The 20,641-nt window shown below is 45.6% G+C and overlaps 1 protein-coding gene across 1 annotated transcript in view; it reads left to right on the top strand.

The window, feature by feature from the left end:
* The first annotated feature begins 17,013 nt into the window (after positions 1-17,013).
* The window catches only part of TAPT1 (transmembrane anterior posterior transformation 1), a 61,413-nt gene continuing 57,785 nt past the window's right edge, over positions 17,014-20,641 (top strand). The window contains exon 1 of the mRNA XM_081019973.1: positions 17,014-17,044. Coding sequence (XP_080876099.1) covers positions 17,029-17,044 — 16 coding nt within the window. The 5' untranslated portion in view covers positions 17,014-17,028. The remainder of the gene's footprint in view (positions 17,045-20,641) is intronic.

Here is a 20,641-nt window from a genome sequence, read left to right as displayed (position 1 = left end):
TTCTGGCGAGCATTACACCAGACCCTCGGGACAGAGGTCTGCCTCTCGTCAGCTTACCACCCACAGACCGATGGCCAGACGGAACGGGCGAACGCGGTGCTGGAGCAGTACCTCCGGTGTTACTGCAGCTACCAGCAGGATGACTGGGTCGACCACCTGGCATTGGCGGAGTTCGCCTATAACAACGCGGTGAATGCGTCCACCCAGCAGACCCCGTTCCAGGCCAGTTATGGTTATCATCCACGGCTGTTTCCAGAGGTGCTGCCGGCATCCGCGGTCCCGGCGGTGACGGAGTGGCTTCAAGAGCTCCAGTCCCAGCAACAGCTTTTGGTGGAGCAACTGCACCAGGCCAAGGAAGCGTACAAAGCCCAGGCCGACCGCCACCGCCAGGTGGGGCCGGAACTTCGCGTCGGTGACCTGGTTTGGCTCTCCACTCGCCACCTCCACCCCTCTCGACCTTCGCGGAAGTTGGACGCCCGCTTCACCGGCCCGTTCCCTATCGTAGACCAAATCTCTCCTGTGGCATTCCGTCTCCGGTTACCCGCAACCCTGAAGGTTCACCCGGTCTTCCACAGGTCCCTTTTGAGTCCGGTGGCCCCACCCGACGAGTTCCACCCGAACCGTCCCCGACCGCAGCCAGTGTTGGTTCGGGGAGAGCCTGAGTACGAGGTGGAACGCATCCTGGACTCCCGATACCGCAGGGGAAAGCTGCAGTATCTCATTGACTGGAAGGGGTACGGACCGGAGGACCGTTCCTGGGAACCAGCGGCCAATGTCCACGCACCTGCCTGCCTCCGAGAGTTCCACGCGACGTACCCCGGCAAGCTGGGTCCGGACCCTCGGTTGAGGGGGGGGCCTGGGAGGGGGGATGGTGTGATGGCCTGGGATTCCGATTCGGAGGATGAAACAGAGGAATCCCAGCCTGCACAGGAGTCCCCACCTCCAGGGCCGGCTGAACTGGGGCAAGGCCTAGATGCTGAAGAGCCTGCACCTGTGGCAGTGCATCAGGAGCTGGCCCCAGGTGAAGCCCTTCTGGCCCCAGAGGGGCTTGATGACTCAGTGGCCACAGGTGAGCCTCCTCCAGGGCCCAGTAACCCTTCGGCCTCTCCTGATCTGCAGAGGCTTAGGGCAGAGAGGCGAAGGGAACTGGTTGCCCCCAGGAGGAGTGCTCGCCTTAAGGCCAGAGGAGGCGGGGCTCCTGGGGACCGGGACCGCCCCTGGCCTTAGAAGAGGATAAAAGCCCAGTCAGCCCGGCCCCAGGTTGCGGGAGCAACGTCGTTGTTGGCTTCGGACCTTCCTGTGTTCCTGATCCCTGCTCGGCCTCCTGTTCCTGACTATCCGGTACTCCTGTTCCCTGCTCGGCTTCCTGTTCCTGACTATCCGGTACTCCTGTTCCCTGCTCGGCCTCCTGTTCCCGACCATCCGGTGTTCCTGTTCCCTGCACAGCCTCCTGTTCCAGCGTTCCTGTTCCCCGCCCGGCTCTCTGCCTCGGACCTTGCCCCTCTTCGTGTGGACTCTGCTACACCCAAGGTACCTTACCCCCGGGACCAGCACATTCTCTCACTCTCTCCCACCAGACTAGCCCAACCCACAGACTTATCTTATCTGTCTCTTCTAACTCCAGACTGTTTTCTCAACAACTCTAACTCACTAAAAAACCTTTGTGCTTAAACCTTATACACAGTTAACTCTGCCCCCTGGGTTCCCATTGGTTAGTCATTTTACAATTAGTTAAACCTTTCCCTATGAACCCAATATGATGTCACACACATAGGAGGGCAAACGCCACAGGAACATTGCAGCGGCGGGCACCCACAATCCTGTGGGAGAGATGGCACCTGTTATGTACTGAAGTTCTCACCCTGGGCCAGCAGGGGGATACTGTAGATAGTTATGCAAATGAAGGATCGAAAGTGACATTCAGTGATTGGATGGATACTGTAGATAGTTATGCAAATGAAGGATCGAAAGTGACGTTCAGTGATTGGATAGTTTTAGAAAGTTGCTACAGTAACGTTGTACTGGAGCTCTATATAAGCAGGCTGACTGAGCCCTTCAGTTCAGTTCTGTTGTGGCCTCTGAATAAAGAGCTGTTTGAAGAATCGCTGTGTCGTCTGATATGTTCACCCACAACTTAACAGCACCCTTGTAGCACAGAATTAGTATCTGAGTCAGCATTTCACCAGGAGCTGAGCACCCTCGCAAGGCAGGAGCTGGCCTAATTGTTGAGCGTTTAGTTGCCTATAAAGTGGAACCTTGGTTCTCGAACTTAATCCATTCCGGGAGTCCATTCGACTCCCAAAACCATTTGAAATCCAAGGCGCGCCTTCCGATTGGCTGCAGGAGCTTCTTACACTCAAGCAGCAGCCGCGCAGGATGTTCGGCTTCTGAGAAACGTTCTCAAACCAGAACACTTACTTCTGGGTTTGCAGTGTTTGGGAGCCGATTTGTTCGGCAAGTAAGCCGTCCAGGAACCAAGGCTTGACTGTATATGTAAGTGTAATACTTGAATATGTGGCTTTTTGCATATTGGATTGTATTATATTAGTCATCAACAGCATGGCATGTATCATTTAGCAATGTACTGGGACCGACCTGATGAAACAGAGATTTTACCCATATGTCTCGTCGTCAGAATCCTCCAAGTTTTTCAACTAGAACACAGAGAACCAACACTCTGGACTTCAGTACAATATAGTTATACTATTCAATGGAGACATTGAATAGTGATTTGTAGGACTGTACACTTTTGAATTATGGTGCTGGAGGAGACTCTTGAGAGTCCCATGGACTGCAAGAAGATCAAACCTATCCATTCTGAAGGAAATCAGCCCTGGTGCTCACTGGAAGGACAGATCCTGAAGCTGAGGCTCCAATACTTTGGCCACCTCATGAGAAGAGAAGATTCCCCGGAAAAGACCCTGATGTTGGGAAACATTGAGGGCACAAGGAGAAGGGGACAACAGAGGATGAGATGGTTGGACAGTGTTCTCGAAGCTACCACCATGAGTTTGACCAAACTGCGGGAGGCAGTGGAAGACAGGAGTGCCTGGCATGCTCTGGTCCATGGGGTCACGAAGAGTTGGACACGACTAAATGACTAAACAACAACAGGACTATATACTATATATATGCATATATTGTTTAAGCTCATACCAATTGGAGTATTAGTACATGTTATATTGTGATACTTTGTATACAATACATTTAATATACTCATAATTTACAAAATGTTGCAGCACTTTTCGTTTAAGGGTTTCCCTGTTCTTTACAGGTCATAACAAAGTCAGTCCGGCAATCCTTAAGTGGAAAGGGGGTGGTTAGCAGTTGTACCCATTGTACAGACACAGAAACTGAAGCACAAAAAGACTACTGTAATGTGAAGTTCTCCCTTCAGGAAGAGAAGCCAGCTTTCCTTGTTCCCTGTGTTTTAACAACGAAGCCAATAATTCCTGTTGAGCCTGTGATCACGTCTGGCCCATCTTGTGAGCAGTGGCGTCCTGTTCGACTTGCTGAGATGGCTGCTTGCTAAAAACAAAGTATCTTTTCCCCCAATGTCCGGCACTACTCAGCATTCAATAAATCGCAGATTGGCAGACGACGAATCCAGTCATTTGCTCTCTTTAATACCATTTCCTCATCTAGCTAATTAATTCACCATATCAGCTGACTTGTTGCTTTTAGCGTAATTGGATATTATGCATCCAGGTAATTTACACAAATTAAAATGAATTGCTATCCCTGGCTCACAGGGAGCCCTGCCAATCATCTAGTCATTTCAATGAAACTTCACTTTTAGGCTTGAGATGTATCTGCCACACCCCTGCCTTTTTCTGAAGAGGATAGGTCGCCATATTGATGCAGGTAATCAACTATGGTGACCCCATAGCATATCACGGCTCTGAACTGGATTCTTGATCTCTCGTTGGCTTTTGATACCATTGACTATGGTATCTTCCTGGACCAGCAGTGCGAAATGGAAATGGGTGTGTGTGTGTGTGTGTGTGTGTGTGTGTGTACACACTGAATTACAGTGGTTCCAACCTTTCCTTTGGGACTGAGAGTAGCATTGGGAGAGTGCCTTTTGGCCCCCTGGCAGCTACTTTATGAGGTGCCACAGGGCACCATCTTGTCCTCAATTCTATTTAATATCTATGCGAAGCTGCTGAGAGCAGCCTTTAGGAGTTATCCATAACATCAGACTCAGGAAAAGCTGTGCTTGGGTGGAGTGGTGAAATGGATGAGGAAAAGGAAGCTGAACTTCAATCTTAGCAAGCTCCCAAACTGGTCAGTTGCCTACCTTGGATGGAGTTGCACTCCAGCTGAAGGAGTCTGTCTGTTTGTCACTGGAGGCCCAGGTAGCCTCTGTGGCTAGAAGTGCCTGATTTGTATGATTGGTCCCTTGCACTTGATTCAGAAACTGCAGTTAGTGCAAAATGCTGCAGCATGATTGCAAACGAGAATGAAAATTTGCCCGCATATAATGTCTGTGCTTTGAGATCTGAACTGATTCCTGACTTGCTACCAGGCCAGGTTCTAGGTGCTGCTATTAGTCTATTCTTTTTGGAACTCTTGATCTCCTGTAGTTTGCATCTTACCCAGATATGTTGAGTTGTGTTTTAATTTGTTTTTGGTTTATCACTTAATTTAATTTCTTTTTTGAATTATTTTAGTAGTTGTTCTTAACTGTTTTTACTGCTAATTTTATTGTATTATTCTTTTTGTAAACCACTCTGAGGGTTTCTTTCTTTAGTATTAAACAGTAAATGAATTGTATGAAATAAACAAGTGTAGCACTGGAAGAGAGAATGATGCACAAGCTCCTCTTTTTGGTGTAGCCTAGGAAACGTGAACAGAAGAGTTACTTGAGAGTCTGCCTTGCTTTTGTGTAACACAATAACTGACCTCTTTAAGGCCCACGTGAATAGTCGGCTAGGCAGGCAGTAATTGTACCACATATATTAGATTCCAATAGAAGTAATAATAATGATTATTTATTGTTTATACCCCGCCCATCTGGCTGGGTTTCCCCAGCCACTCTGGGCGGCTTCCAACTGAATATTAAAAACAATACAGCATCAGACATCAAAAACTTCCCTAAACAGGACCACCTTCAGTTGTCTTTTAAAAGTAAAATAGTTGTATTCAGTGACCTGTGTTTGCCTGAGCTTGAGTCTGGACTAAGGATTCTGAGCTCCTGTGTGTTCTGATTCAATATATGATGTTCAATCACAGAACTTTTTAGGATTTGGGCCTCTACCATTGGCCCTTGAACTCTGAGTTGTGATTCGCAGCTGAGAAGTTTTGACAGCCAATCACGTTGGGTGTGGGAGTGGCCCAGGCTTTCGGGAATGTATATAAGCAGTAGCTTTGCTCCTGTTTCCCAGTTATGTAGTTCAATAAAGGTTCTTGCTGTTATCACTGTGTCTTGCCTCATGGGAAACCACCTACACTTCAGTTTGTGTTTGCTTTGTTTTAGACAGGTGAAAAAGGAAGTGGTGCCCCTCAGAATGGTCAGTACAGGACTCGAGAGAGCTAATGTTCTGGTGCAATATAAGGTAACTTCTTGTGTCCTTCAGCTTGGCAACCTCATCTCCTCATTTTTGTGTGCTTTAATCGCCAATCCTTCCTTGCTCGTTCATCAAAGTGATCTTTATCAGCTTGTGAGCACTTGATGGTGTCCTCTTCCTTGTTCTCCGAATGACTCCTAGTTATGGCAGGTGTTTTCTCAATGCTCTTATGTGAACAGCAGCCATGGAAAGAACAATATTGCACCAAAAGTGCTCAGTGTAAACAAGCAATTTTCACATTTCTTCCCACCTTTTCCATATGGGCTGCTCTGCTGAGGAATTCCCCATATATACTACTAAGCCCTAGGAGGACTCAGAAGAATGAACACACTCCATTCACATGAGACATGTTGAGCTCACAGATAATTAACCTTGGCATTGGCCCACATGAAGAAAATGTGCCCCAAAACACATTGAATAGCAAGTTTGGTGGCTGAACTCTGTTTCCAAGAACTTGTCTCCCGTTCCTGATCTTCTCACTCTAGAGGTGCTCAGAAGCTCTCAAGGAGCCCCAGGGTTCAACAGAGCACAGCTCAAAAACCACTAGTACGACATCAGCATACAAATAGATGATGTGATCACCCCATCTGCAGATTATTACTCATTGCTTCAATTTAGAGATTCAATTTATCCCATACTTCCTGGCCAAGAAAGACCCCTGGCCAACTGGCCTTGGTTTAAGAAATTGTAGCACAAATAGGAGAAAAGGTTGTGCCAGAAGAACATGATTTAAAACTACTCTTTTAAATGAGTAGTCTACTGTTTCCAATACTTCTTGAGATTCTGGCAGATTTTTTTTATACCTGAACTTGAGCAATATCTCCTGATACTCTGTTGCACCATTTCTTTCATGGTGGTCTTTCAATCAGTTCTTCATAGGATGGTCTCCACCATTCTTCACTGCAGTTTGCCTTGGTAGTTTTGGGTGGTATGAGGTCTGGCAATCCATTTCTCGCAGAAAAGGCACGAAGTTAGTAAGATTCAGAGAAAGATATCTTAAGGTATGAAATCTACACATTTTGTGTTGGTTTATACCAAGTTTGGTGTGGGGGAGGGGAGGGAATCTCAAAGCCATGGCTTGGAGCCCCATGTTGGAAAGAAGATTCCTGCATTGCAAGGATTTGAGCTAGACACCTCTCATGGTCCCTTCCAACTCATCGATTCTATGATTCTGCCAAAGACTGGATTCTCTCTGTGGGGTAGTCTTCTGGGGACTTCATGCCAGCAGAGGGCAGAGCCCACAAGTTGGTGTCCATCATCACTACAACTTCTGGTGCGAATTCCATAATTTAAACAATGTGCTGTCTTGAAGAAGTGCTTCCCTTTGTCCTGAATCTTTCAATATTCGGTTTCCCTGGCTCTCGTGAAAGAAGGAGAAAAAACTTCTCTCTTATTGTTTGTATTGTTGTGAGCAACGTTGAAGGCTTCTAAAAGGGAACAGTAGGGTTGAGATCTAGTAAATAATAATATAAAGGATGCAGAGTGATTCCCCGTCCCCTTCTGTACAATAAGCTCTGTTCCACACTTATCCACCCCACTTTGTTTTTTACAAACATAAAGGTAAAGGTAAAGGGACCCCTGACCATTTGGTCCAGCCGTGACCGACTCTGGGGTTGCGGCGCTCATCTCGCTTTATTGGCCGAGGGAGCCGGCGTACAGCTTCCGGGTCATGTGGCCAGCATGACTAAGCCGCTTCTGGCAAACCAGAGCAGCGCACGGAAATGCCGTTTACCTTCCCACCGGAGCAGTACCTATTAATCTACTTGCACTTTGACGTGCTTTCGAACTGCTAGGTTGGCAGGAGCAGGGACCGAGCAACGGGAGCTCACCTCATCACGGGGATTCGAACCACCGACCTTCTGATCAGCAGGTCCTAGGCTCTGTGGCTTAACTCACAGAGCCACCCTTGTCCCTTTACAAACATACCTGCCTCTTTATCCAAAGCTGGCTTCCTCTTCCTCTCTGCCCCTTCTCGTGCTACTCAACAAGTTTTTCCTTAGCACCCGGTAAGTTTATCTGGTCAACACTTGTTTGGCACTGTATTTAAAAAATAAAACACAATTGTATTTTTAAACTCAAAAACTGCTTTGGAGAGAGAATGCCTTCATGATGTGAGACAGGTTGACCAGTCAGTACTCTGTATAGCAGAACTCTGCCTTCTTCTGAAAACTCACAGAACTGCTTTCTCCTGAGCTAGACCCTACAAGGCAAATTGTGTGCCTGACTAAATCAGTGTGGTTATTAAGTGACTTGATCACTCTAAGCAGGGGCACTGCCAGGTCCTTAAAGGACTCAGGACTGAAATCCAGTAGATTAATAAGGTAGGTGGCTGGGAGCCCGTAAGGGCTGCGCTTTGAAGTGTACCCAGAACCTATAAGCAAAGTATTTGAAAGGATGGGAAGAACAGATTACCACAAATGACCCAACGCTCTGAAAAAAAAGCACTTTTGGAGGCACGATCTTGAATGATGCCCAAAAATGTGGCCCAGGAAAAAACCCCACTTTTTTCAGGGTGAGACTGTGGTGTGAGAACACGGCACCCAAAATAGCCACTGTGATTTCATGTGAAAAAAACAGGCTGTCCCACCCAGTTTACATTTTTATTCTAAGCATATTAGCATATCTTTCTTAGAACAATATAATCTTCGAAACATTTCCATTCCTTTTTTAATTTTTGATTTGACTGATATCTTATAATTGATGTTAGCTTTGCCAGTTCTAAATATTCATTTAATTTGCATATCCACTCCTCTTTTGAGGGCAAGGTCTGATATTTCCATTTAGAAGCAATCACTACTCTGGCTGCTGTAGTTGCATATACAGTGGTACCTCAGGTTAAGGACTTAATTCGTTCCGGAGGTCCGTACTTAACCTGAAACTGTTCTTAACCTGAAGAACCACTTTAGCTAATGGGGCCTCCTGCTGCTGCCGCGCCTCCGGAGCATGATTCCTGTTCTCATCCTGAAGCAAAGTTCTTAACCTGAAGCACTATTTCTGGGTTGGTTAGCAGAATCTGTAACCTGAAGCGTATGTAACCTGAGGCACCACTGTAGAGAGATTCTTTTTTTCACCTGTGGTATATATTTCCCTATAAAGCCTAGGAGAAATGCCTCTGGTTTTTTAACAATTGGGATTTTCAACATTTTCTTTAATTCCTCGTGTATTATTCCCCCCCAAATTTTAATCTCCTCTCAACCCCACCATATGTGTATTGTTGTTCCTGCTTCTTTACCAAATTTCCAACAGAGGTTGGGTTTCAATTTGTAGTTCTTGGCCAGCTTAACCGGTGTTAAATACCACCTGTAGAACATTTTAACAAAATTTTCTTTGATCGTATAGGAGGCGATAAATCGTATATCTTCTCGCCGGAATTTCTCCCATTGCTCTAAGTATATTGTGTGTGTGACATCTTGCGCCCATTTGACCATAGTTTCTTTCACTTCTTCATTCATCAGTTCAATCCATCTGTTTACAGTGGTACCTCGTGTTACGTACTTCATCCGTTCCGGAGGTCCGTTCATAACAGGAAACGGCTCGTAACATGAGGCGCACTTTCTCTAATGGCACCTCCCGCTGCTGCCGCGCCGCCAGAGTGCAACTTCCACTCGCATCCCGGCGCAAAGGTCTCAACAAGGGGCATCTACTACTGGGTTAGCGGAGCACGTAACCCGCAACATTCGTAAGGGGAACGGTACGTAACACGAGGTACCACTGTAGTAGGAAGTTGAAAAGTGTCCCCGGATTCATTGGGGGGAAAATTTGGTTACCTTAATATGACCTGTCATTTGGCATATGACCTGTCATTGCAGGGTGGCAGTGGGACAGAACTTCTACCTTTTGTGATTGCCCTTCTTAGCCATGATTTTTTAAAAAAGACTCTAGGGCAGGCATCCCCAACCTGCGGCCCTCCAGATGTTTTTGCCTACAACTCCCACGATCCCTAGCTAACAGGACCAGTAGTCAGGGATGATGGGAATTGTAGTCCAAAACATCTGGAGGGCCGAAGGTTGGGGGTGCTTGTTCTAGAGGATGCCCAGATGTGGCTAAGTAAGAGAAAGGGGTTTGCAGATTTCACAACTCGTTTCTCCTTACTTGATCGCTGCAGCCTGTTCACTTTCGCTTCATTATGTCCTTCCTGGCTCTCTCTGCTTCTAATATTACCTATACTTTATTTGCTCATTTTGGGGGGTTTTATGCCCTTACACACCACGGATGATTCAACGCCCAGCCAAGCATAGCCCTGTCATTGTAAGAACCAACTACAGCACCCGCTTTCAAAACTCTTGGCGTTGCTGCTTTTAGCTAAGTTTTTAGCTAAACTCCATCACTGTGGCTGAGCCCCAAGTCCTTTCTATCACAACTGAGCCCCAGGTTCTGTGGCTGTGTCCAAGCTTTTGTCCATTCTCATTAAATAAATACTATTTCCTTAAATATACTTGTTGTGGTACCCAGGCTCAATGAGAAGCCAATACAGATCACCTTCTCGCTGAATTGAATGCTCTTTGTATATTTTCCTTATTTTTAATCTGATTTGGGGGTTGCGTAATTGATTGTAGATGATGGAAACAACCATTGTGACAAGGTTTGGCAATCTGAAAATGGAACTGGGAAGCTTTCAAGGCCTTGCCATCGTATTTGACACAAAGGTAGGGCAACAAGAGTTAGTGCTTACAAATACCAAACACTCAGCCTAAGTGCTTCTTGCGTGGCCTGCCAGATGACAGGACAGCAGCAGATACATTCTACTACATCAGAACTCATCAGCAGAAATGTCCCTAGATTTCTGCTAATGTACAGAATAAAATTGGCAGAATAAAACTGGCCATATTAAAGTACAAATCTAAGGAGAAGAGAGAAAATGTTTTGTTGTTAAAGAAAAAATCAAAATATCAAAATGATATTTTGATTTATTCTTTATTTCGTAAAATAAATATATTTTTTTTATTATCCAGCTCTGCCTTCTGAAATCCCTTCCTCAGAAGTTTACAGCAAACAAAACAAAACATTTTTGTGGAGTTTGAGAAACATGTATTCCAGCTTTACCCCTCTGATATTTTGCTTAGCCATGGTTTGGCTTAGTGTTTATGTATTCCAAAGGATGTGCTCTATGGGGAACTGACTTCAGGCACCTGACCTGTTGGCACAGAGACGGTTTTTAGGGTAGCGTGTGTTGGGCACCGCACTTCAGGGGGTGCCACAGCGATACTGCAGAGCATGAGAAGCATGTGAGGGGGACCAAATGTTAGCGTCAAACAGGGCACCTCTGAAATTTGAGATCCCAAAGTCTGTCACTGGCTGGCACACTGACTCTGCGTTACAAAGACATCGGCAAATGAGGCACGAAGGCTGACAACATCAACCCCACTGTGTGGGAAGCCCTTGAAGGCAACTGCAGCACCTGGAGACAAATCAGTCAGGTTGGGCAACCATAAAGGTAAACGGTAAAGGGACCCCTGACCATTAGGTCCAGTCGCGGACGACTCTGGGGTTGTGGCGTTCATCTCGCTTTATTGGCCGAGGGAGCCGGCGTACAGCTTCCGGGTCATGTGGCCAGCATGACTAAGCCACTTCTGGCGAACCAGAGCAGCGCACGGAAACACCATTTACCTTCCCGCTGGAGCGGTACCTATTTATCTACTTGCACTTTGATGTGCTTTCGAACTGCTAGGTTGGCAGGAGCAGAAACCGAGCAACAGGAGCTCACCCCGTTGGGGGATTCGAACCGCCAACCTTCTGATCGGCAATTCCTAGGTTCTGTGGTTTAACCCACAGCACAACCATTGCAGTGAGCAAAGGAAGGAATGACCTCTGGGAGGAGTGCAGAGAGAAGAAATGCCATGGTGCATCTGCAGGAGCACAACCAAACACCTTCATCTAACTCAGCTGCAACAAAGCATGTCTCTCCCATATGTCTCTCTACAGCCACAGCAGGCGCTGCAACTCTCCAACGGTTTGATTTCAACCTCGAAGGCATACTCCTCCGCTGTTTCCCCAGACTGACGGATGCCAACCAATATTCTATATGAGTCCATGTACAGTGGTGCCCCGCAAGATGAATGCCTCACAAGACGAAAAACTCGCTAGACGAAAGGGTTTTGCGGTTTTTGAGCTGCTTCGCAAGACGAATTTCCCTATGGGCTTGCTTCGCAAGACGAAAACGTCTTGCGTTTTTTGCAAGTTTGTTTCCTTTTTCTTAACACCGTTAATACAGTTGCGACTTGACTTCGAGGAGCAACTCATAGAACGCGGTGTGGTAGCCTTTTTTTGAGGTTTTTGGTGATTTTTGAAGCTTTCCCAAAACTTTTCCGACACCGTGCTTCGCAAGACGAAAAATTCGCTAGACGAAAAAACTCGCGGAACGAATTAATTTCGTCTTGCGAGGCACCACTGTATTCTGTTTGGTGCTTCAGAACATTTAAAAGAGCAAATATGTTTCTTGATGCTTAAATATCAAGTTTACATGCCACTTTTCAACAAACAGGTATGTGAAAAAGTTAATAAAGTTCTAAAAATAGTAACCCCACTGTCAATGAATTGTGTTTAATTTTTCTGGAAAGAATTATGGGGGGGGGGGAGAATAGTTCAGTCACTTTCTGCATCAGATATGGGGAATCTTTGGCCTTCCAGATGCCACTGAATTACAGTTCCCAACATCCCTGGCCATGCTTTCCAGGACTGAAGGGAGCTGTAGTTCAGCAACATGCTTTCTAATTATGACTATGGCCTTCACATCCACGGCCAAAACAACGAATGGAACAGGTTCCGCTCCTTACCGTACATTTTTTTAATTTGTGCTTTTAAAATTGGATTTGATGTTCATTATATATTTATTTAAATTTTAGCACCCCACCTTTCTACCAAATAAAGGACTGCAATATAAACCTGATTGCATTTTAATTAATAAATTGCTATAGCCTTTAAGATCATGATTATATAAAGAAATCGTGCCCAGTGCTTGTGAAAGCAGCTTCGTGGAAATTAGCCTAAGGTCTGCTTTTGCAACCAACCTGGCAAGGAAAGAGAGCAAAGAAAACATTGTTATCACGCGGTCTTGTGACACAGCAGCACGCAGGTTTAGCAAATGCAATAAAGATCATTGTACTTCCAATAGCTGCAGGTTTTTTTCCCCATGGCTACCTTTTTTGAACTTCAGGTATGATATCACAAGCTGTCCTCGCCAAAATTTGTGTTTCTGCAAAACTATTAAAGTGACGGAACCAGGTAGGGTGGCAAATTCTCTATGGAAGAGGAAGCACTTTTTGAACTGTGGCCTGGTGACCAATGAGAACTACAAAGAGCCTTTACACCAGGGGTCGGCAGGGGTCACCTGGGCTGGTTCACTCCAGCGGAGATCCCTCAGTGGACTGGATCACGCGTGCCCCCCGCGATTTCCAGCATCTGCGCCTGCGTAAACGCGATTTCCGGTGCCATGGAAGCAAGTCCCCGTGCCGTGCTGCACCGGTTTAGCGCAGCGCGCGGGGATTCGCCAAGCTGGCAGCTCGGTTCGGGGGCCAGTTAAATGACCCCCGTGGGCCACTTGTGGCCCATGGGCCTTAGGTTGCTGACCCCTGCTTTACACTATATCTGTTATGTACTGAAGTTCTCACCCTGGGCCAGCAGGGGGTTACTGTAGATAGTTTTCACTCAGGTCCACATATGCAAATAAGGGATTGAAAGTGACGTTCAGTGATTGGATAGTTACAGAAAATGGTTACTGTTGCGTTCTAGTGGAGCTCTGTATAAGCAGGCTGGCTGAACCCTTCAGTTCAGTTCTATTCTGGCCTGTGAATAAACAAAAGCTGTTTGAAGAATTGCTGTGTCGTCTGATATGTTCACCCACAACTTAACAATATCAATGTAGGGCCAAAGTGAGGCTGCCGTGTTTGTTATTTGTGAGACTGCCCCATAATTTTTACACCAAAATGCGAAGGGAAAGGGGACCTTCCCAAACTTACCACTGCTCATTCTTCTGCCTTTCTTCCCAACTTTATCTACTTTTGGTGTCAGACTTAAGCTGAGACAAAAGTGCTTGAGTAAGAACATGGAGGCAATGTGGCGGAGGGGATGTTGAGCTTTACATGCCTTTGTTATTAATAGTGGACCCCTTCCCTGACTTTATAGTGTTACACACACACACACACCAATCTCTGCTGAGTGGTGGCAAGAGATTCAAGGGGTCTTGGCACTTTAACCAGGGTTTATGTTGCTTGGGAATGAGGCACAGCAGAGACAAGAATAAGAAACATGGTTTCAGAGTATTGCGGAAGAATGATGTCAATCAACCTTTTATGATCTCCTTCTATGGGTCAACAATAGAAAGTGTCCTTTCATACTGCATCACGGTGTGGTACGCTGGTTTGACATAATCTGATAGGAAATGCCTACAGAGTGTGATGAATACAGCACAAGATATTATGGGCTGTGCCATGAATCCGCTGGATGAAATAGCGGAAGAACGTTGCCTCAGGAGAGTGAGGAAAATCCTCAGGGGTGATTCACACCTTGGCTGGCACTTTCTTGATCTCCTGCCCTCAGGCAGAAGATATAGAAGCATGATTAGTTGCACCAACAGGGTAAAAAACAGCTTCCGTCCGTGGGCTGTTAGGCTGCTGAATGAAAAGATAACAACAGGGCAACTGACTTTCGGGTTTGGTGGGTGTGCGTCAGTAAACGGGGGGAATTAAGACTAAGAGAGCTGGGGGTGTGTGCTCATGTAATCTTGCTGTATACAAGTTGTAAAAGTGACAATAAAGTATTTCAATTTCAATTTTACACAGATTGACACCTGAGCTTTGAGTGAGTGCTGAGTATTACACCCCCCAAGAGTGTCTCTCGTCGTTCCTCTCAAAGCTTCAGCCAGCTTGGGTCCAAAGCAGTGGGCAGCCGCGGTCCCAAGTCTCTCAGTGCAGCCTCCTTCAGCCAGCTTCACATGGCGGTCTGCCCTTCCTTTCTCCTTCCCCCAAACCTCAGTTTTTAAAAGGACACTTTTCTTCCTGTGGTGACATCACACACCCCTGTGACCCTGGCAACCTTCCCCTCTCAATTCTTCAATTGTCTTTTGCTAACTAACACAAGTTACCCCACCCTCTCCTTGCCTGATGCTGAATATCTCACCTTTTGCCGGGGTATTGATGCTGCCATCTCTGGTCTTTGTTCCTGGATGGCACCTCTAATAATAATAATAATAATAATAATAATAATAATAATAATAATACATTTTTATTGATACTCTGCCCTTCCTGGTTCAAAAACTGGGCTCAGGGTAGCTAACAACAAATTTAAAACGCTTAATTGTAAAATCAGCATAAAATACATGAATAACAATAAAATTCAAAATTCAGAAATCAATTTAAGAGAAATAAGCATTAGATAATCCCCAGGGCTAGCTGCCTGGATTGGTCCTACTTGGGCCAGCGAGGAGGCCAGGGGAGAATTAGCTGTGGGGTCTCAGAGCAGGTGATCTTCATAAAAGGGGAGGGGGAAGGAAGAGAAGAGAAGAGAAATAAAAGATCGGGCTGAATTCAAATTAAAGGCCAGGCGGAATAGCTCTGTCTTACAGCCCCTGCGGAAGGAGGTTAAATCCTGAAGGGCCCTAGTCTCATGAGACAGAGCATTCCACCAGGTCGGAGCCATCACTGAAAAGGCCCTGGCCCTGGTGGAGGATAGTTTGGCTTCCTTAGGGCCCGGGACCTCTAAACTAAGCCAAGCTCCTAAGGAAATTCATAAGAAATCACATCCTTGTATCAGTCTTCTCAGTTCCAATGGCATTTAGGACCCAGGGAAGTGAGGCGTAAGGGGAGGGGTGAGTGAACCCACCAAAATCCCCAAGTTGTACAGTCACATCCACAGGGACTTTGCAAGGAGTCGTGACCGGTGATATCCTGCCCCAAGAGTGTCAGACAGATAGCCATCTCAATCACAATGCCTACCCATCCCATGGTGGGATGAAGCCTGGGCGAGACAAAGAGGTGTACAGTCGTCCGACTTCCAAAACATTCGAAAACCAAATTGCAGCTTCTGATTGGAAGCTCCTGCAGCCAATCAGAAGCCACAGAAGCCCCGCCAGACGTTCGGGTTCCAAAAGAACGTTTGCAAACCGGAACAATCACTTCTGGGGTTGCGGCACTCGGAAGCCAAAACGACCGAGTTCCAGGGTGTTTGGGATCCAAGGTGTGACTGTATTTGGCTTGACTCAGGGACCAGGGAACTGCAAATGCTTTCCTTTGTACTGTGATGGAGTATGTGTGAAAGACTACACAGTGGTACCTCTGGATGCGAACGGGATCCGTTCCAGAGCCCCGTTCGCATCCTGAAGTGAGTGCAACCGCAGATCTGCGTGTGTGCAGGTCGCAATTCACCGCTTCTGCACATGACGTCATTTTGACTGTCTGTGCATGCGCGAGCGGCGAAACCCGGAAGTAACGCGCTCCGTTACTTTCGGGTCACCACGGAGCGCAACCCGAAAATACTTATCCCGAAGCTACTTCAACCCGAGGTATGACTGTATTTGAGTGACAGTGGCATGCCTGGATCTCGGGTTCTACCTGAGACCACACCTTTTCTGTGACATCTCTATGATGTCTTGATGATGCCTCTGAAAATGTATTAAACTTTGGGAAACTTTAAAATAATGTTGTAACCATTGTTCAGGGCTTCTGGCTGCTTCGTTCTTTGTGGAAGTGGGAAGTCTTGTTGCAACAATAAAGATCAGACCCACAAGCCGCTGTTTAGCTTCTATCTCCTAGCTGCAGTCTCTTGCTTGTGACCCCCGACCTGAAACTATGGGAGACACGATTAGGCAATTGTGGGGTGCTCCAATGACTCCCTTATACAGTCCAAACCCCACATTTACTAATTTCAGAAACTGGGGGGAACCTGGCACCAGGGGATTTTAGGGGATCCTTGCCCCCTCAAACCCAGTACAGTGGTACCTCGGGTTATGTACTTAATTCGTTCTGGAGGTCCATACTTAACCTGAAACTGTTCTTAACCTGAAGCACCACTTTAGCTAATGGGGCCTCCCGCTGCCACTGCGCCGCCAGAGCACAATTTCTGTCCTCATCCTGAAGCAAAGTTCTTAACCTGAAGCACTATTTCTGGGTTAGTGGAGTCTGTAACCTGAAGTGTATGTAACCTGAAGCGTATGTAACCTGAGGTACCACTGTACAATATACATATATGTGAATGGAATTGGCAAAACAATAACTTCTGCGGAGATGTAATATGCAGTCTTCGCTGAACACGAGTAATTCTGATACATCTCTGAGTCGGGGACAAAGGATCCATTCTTTTTAGAGGCTTGTTGCAAAGGGCAAGGCCAAAGCAATTTGTTTCCATTTTCCAGAGGGGCAGCTGTGTTACTCTCCTGCAACAAAACCTCTAAGCGTCTTGTGGCACCTCAAAGACTCACTCTTTTATTACGGCATAAGCTCCTGTAGAGTACAGTCCACTTCAACAGATGTTTCCTGTGTTAAGTGAGTACTTTGGGCTCGCGGGAGACTTTAATTCAATTAATTTATTTCTCATGAACCCCTGCTGTGCCCTGGCATAGAACTCTATGGATTACAAAGTGCAATAAGTAGTTCATCCATTTACAAACTTTTTCAGTGAATACTAATTGGAGCTCTTTTATTAAATTAACCAAATGTTTCTCTCTGCTCTTTTATTAGGAAATACTGGGCTTGGTGTGTTTCCAGATAACTCCATCCATCTTGTTTCACTTTAAATAAGAAAGGAACAGCATGTAGTATTTGTTCTGAGATCCCTGTTAGAGAAAAGGGACAAACAAGACATGAAGGGGAGGAGGGAGGGAGATCTCTCGCCCTTTTTTTCTTAAAAACAAAGTAAAGCAAAAGAAGGGATGATTTGGAGCGAAGGAGGGCTATTTGCTTCAGAGCAGGATTTAAACTGAAGAAAAAAGCATGGGGAATGGGTGAAAAAAACCCCAAAGTCTTATTCAGTATTAATAATATCAGGAACTATGGCAATGAATTTTCCACATCATATCTAATTTGCAGTTATAATGAATGTGCAAGGTATGGGATAACCAGCCTCATATAACCAACATGCTTAAGTCTAATGCATGAAGGGGTTAATACTATAGAGTAAGCTGTCCTGCCAGGCTTAGCTATGTCATTTCCTTTACCTTGGGAGGAAATAGGTAATCAAGCCTATTATTATCCCCGCCCCAGTCTACCTATGAAGCTCAGCATGAAAAGGGTTTGAACTCAGCTACATGGCTCTCAGTAGCCATTCTTGAGTTCCTTCACCAATAATTCATGAACTTGCACAACTTTGTAATTCAGCTGAGTTTTACTGCCTGTGCAATTTTTCTGGCTGATGTATGGAAAAGCTCATGAATCTGATCTTTGGAGAATTTGTAAGTAAAACAGTTTTAAACTTACCAAACGTGTGGTCTTTTCCTATGCCGGGGGAAAGAGGGAAACTTTGGAAAGAAACTTTTAAGGGGACATTTTGGAATTCACTTGGAGGGACACGTTTTAAAGGTCTACTAGCCTATATTACCATGCTTTGCTGCATGTTTTGTGATTTTAAATCTTTGCTGGGGTTCTCTCATGCAGGTCAAAATACGTTTGAGTTAAAAAGCCCCAAACTTGGCTCTTGGCATCCAAGAATTCTCCCCTTTCTGTCTCTCTTTGCACCAACACAAATAAGAAAGCAATAGGATGAAGAGGAAGGAGATAATGTCAAGGCAGAAAGGGGGATGAGGAGGTTCAGATAACACCTTAGGGTTTTGTTATTAGTCCAAAACAAATAACAATCACAATAAAAGTCCTCTGAGGGTGCTGAAGCTACCCAGAGGGCCTCTGCTGACCTTAGCACCTGTGATGGTCTATAGGGAAGGTGGCAACGTGTGCACCTTGAATTTGGGCCTGAAAATGATGAGATCAGATGACTTCCCTGGCATTGGACCCCCATCTTTTTTTGAGTGTGCATCTTTTTTGGGAAGCAGTTCCCAAAGTGACTCATTCTGTGTTTTGTTTTCACCCTTCTTAGCCATACACTGGGGTTGCCCTTTGCCGATTTTTTAAAAGTCAACAGACTTTCAAAACAGGCCTCTCCACTTCCTTCTTCTGGCTAGAGACCCGACGTGAAAAATGCCATTCATATATAATTATGCACACTTCTTACTCAACGTTAGCCTGCTTACATCACCACTGTAATCCTTTCAAAACATCTGCTTATTCATTGCTGCGAAGCAAATGCTTTCCTCTAAGTTACTTTCAAAAGTGTTAGAAATAGCTCTGGTATTTGTTGATTGTAAAAGCTGCGGCTGCTTTTCACAGAATAGAATCATAGAATTAAAAGGGAGCATGAGGGTCATCTAGCTCAACCCCCTGCGAGGCATGAATCTTTTCCCCAGTGTGGGGCTTGAACCCATGATTCTGAAATGATGCTCTACTGACTGAGCTATCCCAGAGCATAAGTGTAAATGGAATATATAGACATAAAACCTGGGGTCTAGAAGGGATCATGGCAAACTGCAATTAAGATAGGTACTACTAAATACCATCCATTGTATTGGTGACAGTGTTTTCCCTACAAATTTATACACCCACATGGAAACATTTTATGCGTCATTGCTTTCATTTTATTCTGAGGCAAAGAGCGCATTCCAGATGTGATCTCCACAGAGTTGATTTCCCATTCAGGAGAATCAGCCACAATGGCTGTTTCTGGATAAAATGCTGAATCAATTGAAATTGAGTTCTTTAAACCCGAGGAAATGAAACTCTTGAATATGGGTGTACGGATGAGTTTGTAGAGTTGCCACATACCAAGTTCCAAAGTCTTTTTACAATATTCAACCTACTTCTGCATTCTAAATTGAACCCAACCACTATTTTCCAGGATGCTCTTCCACTTAACACCAAGCTACATAATAATAATAATTAATAATAATAATTTTATATCCCGCCCTCCTCAGCCGAAGCCAGGCTCAGAGCGGCTAAGAACAATAAAAGTAACACAGCATTCTAAAATCAATATTCTAAAATCAATTCAAAATCAAATTAATAGCAACCACTGGGCCAGAGTTCTACGAGGATCTCCAAAGGAGGGGGTCAGACTGTCCCTTGGCCAAAGGCCTGGTGGAACAGCTCTGTCTTGCAGACCCTGCAGAAAGATGTCAAGTCCCACAGGGCCCTAGTTTCTTGTGACATAGCATTCCACCAGATCGGGGCCATGGCCGAAAAAGCCCTGGCTCTGGTTGAGGCCAGCCTAACCTCTCTGTGGCCCGGGACCTTCAGGATGTTTTTGTTTGAAGACCATAAGGTCCTCCATGGGATATACCAGGAGAGGAGGTCCCATATGCTAAATGGGATGCTAAATGGATCGCTTGCAGTTGTGTATTTGTGGATGATGGTCCAATGTTGTGCAGGCTTTCTTTCATCTTTTAGGGGCTGGGGGTAAGGGTCGAATTTCTACTAGGAGCGCTGCTAATTTCTTCACCTTAGCTCAAGCAAACTAACAGTTGTGTCCAAGGAAACAAGATTCCACCATGGACATCAGTGTTTCATGTTCTCCACTCCTCCGAAGGATGTTTACCTACGAAGGCGATGCACATTAAGCCCTCATGGCCTCTCCGTCTGGTCTCACTGTCTGTGCTCCATGTTTTCCTCAAGTGCTTTTGTATTTCTGGAATGCGTTCTGGAACACCTAGCTATACACTGTCTTGCTTGTTTGGATGGGGGATGGAGAGATGCATGTATATATGTATATCCATATAGAAACCTCTTGACATTTGTGTGGTTAGAGTTTAGCCTTCTGTGCAAAGGTAAAACCCTTATCAATTGCTCTGCCCATTTTTTACTCCAGACCTGCACACTGGTGGCTTATGGTCCTCAGCAAGTTGCCCATGGAGTAATGCAGTGCTGATGCTGAAAAATGCTCTCCGCTTCTGTAGAAAGATCTCGATTTATTTAAAATGGGGGTGTAGAACAAATGAGGTTGGGGTTGGTAGCTTTTTACTGTGTGCTCCCACACAGTAGCACCACAGCCTTGTGGTTTCCCCATATTGCTCTAGACCAGGGAGGCCCAACTTTTCATAC

The sequence above is a fragment of the Podarcis pityusensis genome, assembly GCF_964106645.2.
Source record: "Podarcis pityusensis genome assembly, chromosome: 9".
Lineage (NCBI taxonomy): Eukaryota > Metazoa > Chordata > Lepidosauria > Squamata > Lacertidae > Podarcis > Podarcis pityusensis.
Note: the sequence above shows the minus strand (reverse complement) of the source record. Positions and strands in the feature narration are given on the sequence as shown.